The sequence below is a fragment of the Babylonia areolata genome, chromosome 18 (assembly GCF_041734735.1).
Source record: "Babylonia areolata isolate BAREFJ2019XMU chromosome 18, ASM4173473v1, whole genome shotgun sequence".
Classification (NCBI taxonomy): domain Eukaryota; kingdom Metazoa; phylum Mollusca; class Gastropoda; order Neogastropoda; family Buccinidae; genus Babylonia; species Babylonia areolata.
Window position 1 is genome coordinate 34,526,701 of NC_134893.1, and position 4,302 is coordinate 34,531,002.

The 4,302-nt window shown below is 44.4% G+C and overlaps 1 protein-coding gene across 2 annotated transcripts in view; it reads left to right on the forward strand.

Annotated features, from left to right (window-relative positions):
• Nucleotides 1–2,305: 2,305 nt before the first annotated feature.
• Nucleotides 2,306–4,302, forward strand: part of LOC143292700 (uncharacterized) — a 40,211-nt gene continuing 38,214 nt past the window's right edge. Inside the window, exons 1-2 of one of the 2 annotated variants that reach the window (XM_076603211.1) lie at nucleotides 2,306–2,411; nucleotides 3,980–4,121. In XM_076603211.1, coding sequence (XP_076459326.1) covers nucleotides 4,018–4,121 — 104 coding nt within the window. In that variant the 5' untranslated portion in view covers nucleotides 2,306–2,411; nucleotides 3,980–4,017. Of the gene's footprint in view, nucleotides 2,412–2,488; nucleotides 2,858–3,979; nucleotides 4,122–4,302 lie in introns of those variants that run through there. The other variant, XM_076603210.1, reaches the window with a different exon arrangement.

Sequence of the window (4,302 nt, forward strand, 5' to 3'; positions counted from 1 at the left end):
TGAGCTTGTCAGCTCTACTGCAAAGACTAATTCCGATGGAGTGAGCGAAAATAATGCATTCATTCGCTTCGACAAATCGCTGCATTCAGCTCTTTCAAGTCTGGCCTTAAAACTTACCTCCTCCCAAAATAGCACTCTTCTACTCCCCCCCCCCCCCCTCCCCTCCGTTCCCCCCCGCCCAGCCCCCACCCACACCTCTTCCTGGTCTACTGTTTCTCCAGCTTTCTGTCAACATGTTTTTATAAGTTTTGTTTTTCATCTCTGCGAACCAGATGCATGCTTGAGAAAGTATAAGGTGTATAAGCGCTTTGATATGATTGCATGCTAAGATGATGATGATGGTTATTATTAGTAGTAGTATTAGTATTATCGTTATTTCATACACACATACATTCATGTATGCATATATCCATCCACCCAACCCATCCATCCACCCATCCATCCACCATCCACCCATTGCAATTCTTTGTGATACAACCATACAACCAGAGAAAAAACGTGGTTCACCTTTAACTCTGCGTAACTGAATTGTTCTTGTTTCTTCTTTTCTTTTTTCCCCCTCATTTTTCTCTCTTTTTTTCCCTTTCCTTTTCTGTCTGTTTTTCTCTTCAAGCTTATAATTTTTTTTTTGGTTATTTTCTCAGTGTGTATTCTTCGCCGTTTCTTTAGAGAGAAAGACGTGCGAAAGCCAAGCAGCATTGTTGTTGCTTCAAAGAATGTGCGGGTTCCAGAAATACTACAATGGCGGTATAATAAGAGAGAATGGGGAATAAGCTAGGAGGGTGAGGTGAATTAATTCTTCCTGGCTGCTTTTTTGTGGAAGAGGGGGGGAGGAGGGGGGGGAAGGGGAAGGGGACGGAAAGTGAGGAAAGTAAGGAAGGTGTGAGATTACGTTACGGTTCTTTGTGGCTTGGTGACACCCTCGATAGAAACGTTCGTTTTCTGTGTGGACTGTTGTGGACTGATAGTGCTGGCTTTTGTGTTTGTGGGCAGGATTGGAGAAGGGGGGTGGGGGTGGGGGTGGGGGTGGGGGTGGGGGGGTGCAAAGGGGATTTTCAGCTTTGAGTCTTTCTCTCGGCGTGTCTCTGTGTCAGTCTGTTTGATTGTTTGTTTGTTCGTTTGTTTCTCGTCTCTCTGGCTCTCTTTTTCTTTGTTCTTTTGTCCACCAGTTTCGCTTCAATCTCTCTTTCTTTCTTTTTACTGTTTTGTGAAGATATTAAAAACACACACAAACAAAGAATGGATAAACAAATAAAATAAGAGATAAAAAAATAAAAGTGATAAACAAATAAAGAGGTTGACGGGGCGTATGATTCTTGGGATTATATGCGCGTGCACGTATGCACGCTTCTGTGTGCGTGTGTACGAGTGTAGAGGTGTCTGTGTGTGCGTTTGTGTGTACGTATGTGTGTGTGTCTCTGTGTATCTGTGCGGGGATGGGTTAGGGTTGTGTGTGTGTGTGTGTGTGTGTGTGTGTGTGTGTGTGTGTGTGTGTGTGTGTGTGTGTGTGTGTGTGACAGAAAGAGAGAGTGTGTGTGTGTGTGTGTGTCAGAAAGAGAGAGAGAGTATGCACACCATTATTTAAGTGTGCATAAAGGTACAGGCACTTTATCTTCCTCCCCAACTCAGTCAAACCACCACACACACCCCACTTTCTCTGTCTCTCTCTGTGTCTCTCACTGACCTTTCCTTATCTGTGTGTGTGTGTTTCTCGGTTTGTTTGTTTTTCTTTGTGTTTCTGTTTCGCTTTGCCTTTGTGCTTATCCCTTTTTCTGTCTCTGTCTGTCTGTCTGTCTGTTTGTCTGTCTCTGTCTGTCTGTCTCTACCCCGCACCCCCCCCCCCCCCCCGGCCCCCCCGCCCCCCGCCCCCTCCTCCCACTGACCCCGTCCTGTCCTGTTTGGGGTTTTTTTCTGTCCTGCACCTGGCATGTAAAAGCAAAGGGTAAAAAATGAACAGGTGGGGTGAAGGAAGGGAAGGAGTGCAGTGTGTGTCAAGGGGGGGGGGGTAAGGTAAGGGTGGGGTGGGTAGAATGGGGATTGGGAGTGGGGGGAAGGGTTGAGAGGGGCTAGTCTGGGGATGCATGCAGGACTGGTATGGGTCTGCGAGAAAGGGAAGGCAGTATGATAATAAAGAAAGGGGCCTGAGTGGGTGGGCTAGGGCCTGGTGCTTCAGCCAGAGGGTGAAATGGGGGAGAGGGGGGGGTGGTTCAGGGGTGCAGGTGGGGGATAAAGCTAAGGGGAAGAAGGGGAGGGGGGGGTGTTGAAGAAGGAAGGAGGGAGGGAGGGGGGGGTGAGAAGGCGAGTTGACGTTGTTACAACAACAATCAGCTTCTGTTGTCGTGAGCTTGCTGTATATGCTCTTGTGTATGGAGCCAGACCGTACAAGCTACCCAAGTTCGCTTTTGTTAAAGGTTTGTGTGTGTGTGTGTGTGTGTGTGTGTGTGTGTGTGTGTGTGTGTGTTGCCGGCAAGGCGGTGGTTTATTTGGTGCTGATCACTATAAATTCTGTCGCGTGTGTGAGTGAGTGTGTGTATGTGTGTTTTGTTTCTCTTAGCCGTTCAGCGGAAAACGTTTCAAGTGACGATTGGTGGGTGCCTAGTATCCGATCGGACCTGTTCATCCAGTCGCATGCTTCTGGTGAATCATTTATCGTGTACTTTGGCGTATTTGTTGATTAAGCCAGTGATTATCGATTGACCGTGCAGCGTTCACAGAGAGAGAGAGAGAGAGAGAGAGAGAGAGAGAGAGAGGGAGGTAAAAAAACAACAACATTGACTTTATACGAGGAGCCTGTTCGCCTCTTCCTTTATTAATTATGATGGAATAAACTGAAAACTGTCCTGTTTCCCGCACAAAGGTTTGTGTGAATTCCCAGTGTGTTTACGAAGTGCAAGAAATGCAATTGATTTTTTAAGGAAGTGTATTGAAAATTGTCGGTGATTTCGGAAATTGATCAATTTGATTTATTTTTCTCTTTCAACGGGGTAATGCTTCACACCTTTCTGTGAGTGGTTTTGTTCGTGGACGAAACACATCCAAAGTTGCCAATGTTTACGACGTTTTTGGTTGTGGTTCAAAAAGTCTGTTAAAGGAGTGTATTAGTAGTTTTTGACGATAAATAAAATCTGGGTGGAGATGAATAAGTTTTCTTTTCATCTTTAAACAAACAAAAATATGTTTTAGAAACATTTCACCCCGGAAATGTACAAGAAATGCAGTGCAGTAAACACACACACACACACACACACACACACACACACACACACACACACACACACACACACACATTTATTTGAGTCGTGCAAGATAAGTTAAATCTGAGTTGTATCATAAAATGAAAGGATGAAATTACAGGACGGGGTATTAACTGAGGAAACGTCAGTGAAAGTTCAATGATAAATTAGAGCTACTCAGTCAGGCACTATACAACGCTGTTATAATAAGTTAACTTACATAGAGAGATCGCCGCAATATAAAGTACATGCACATGTCATTACGTATTGTGAATACCATGACTGCATGTTCCATCACAGGAGAATGAATAATTCCATTCTTTTCGCGTTTCAAACGATTCACGTAATCCATGGGATGTAATGGTGCCGTGTACGGGAAAACCGATAGAATTGCCAAAGAGACAATGAGAATATTGTTCCTTTATATTTGATACTTACCTTAAAAAAAAACCATTAGACCATGCAAAAAGAATGCATTATTATGCATTTCTGTTTAGTTTTAATTCTTGTTTAAGTTTTATCTTTGATGTTCACACACACACACACACACACACACACACACACACACACACACACACACACACACACACACACACACACACACAACAGACTCCACATCATCTACACCACACCACCATCCTTTCCCCCAAAGAATTAAAAAAAACAAATACCAACAAAGAACAACCTAAAAACCAACAACAACAATTTGTTTTTTTTTCAAACCAACGAAACCGTAATAAATACAGGAACTGGGTGCACGTGTAGAGAGCAGAGTCAGTCTGTGATGGAGGGACCCACCAGGATGGCAGAGAAAGGGGGATCCAGACAGGCTGCCAGAGTGCCAATGAACGGCAGGCCGCGAACTGTCATGTCTGACAGACGACACTCGTGAGTACCACCACACCTCTTTGGAGTTTCGTGGAACCATGCATGATTTAATATAGCTAATATTTTGTGGAACTCCAGATAGTTTAGTGATTGTTTGAGTTTGTTTGTTTGTTTGTCTGTTCGTGGCTGTTGTTGGTGGTGGTGGTGGCTGTGTTGGTTGTGGTGGTGGCGGTGATAGTGA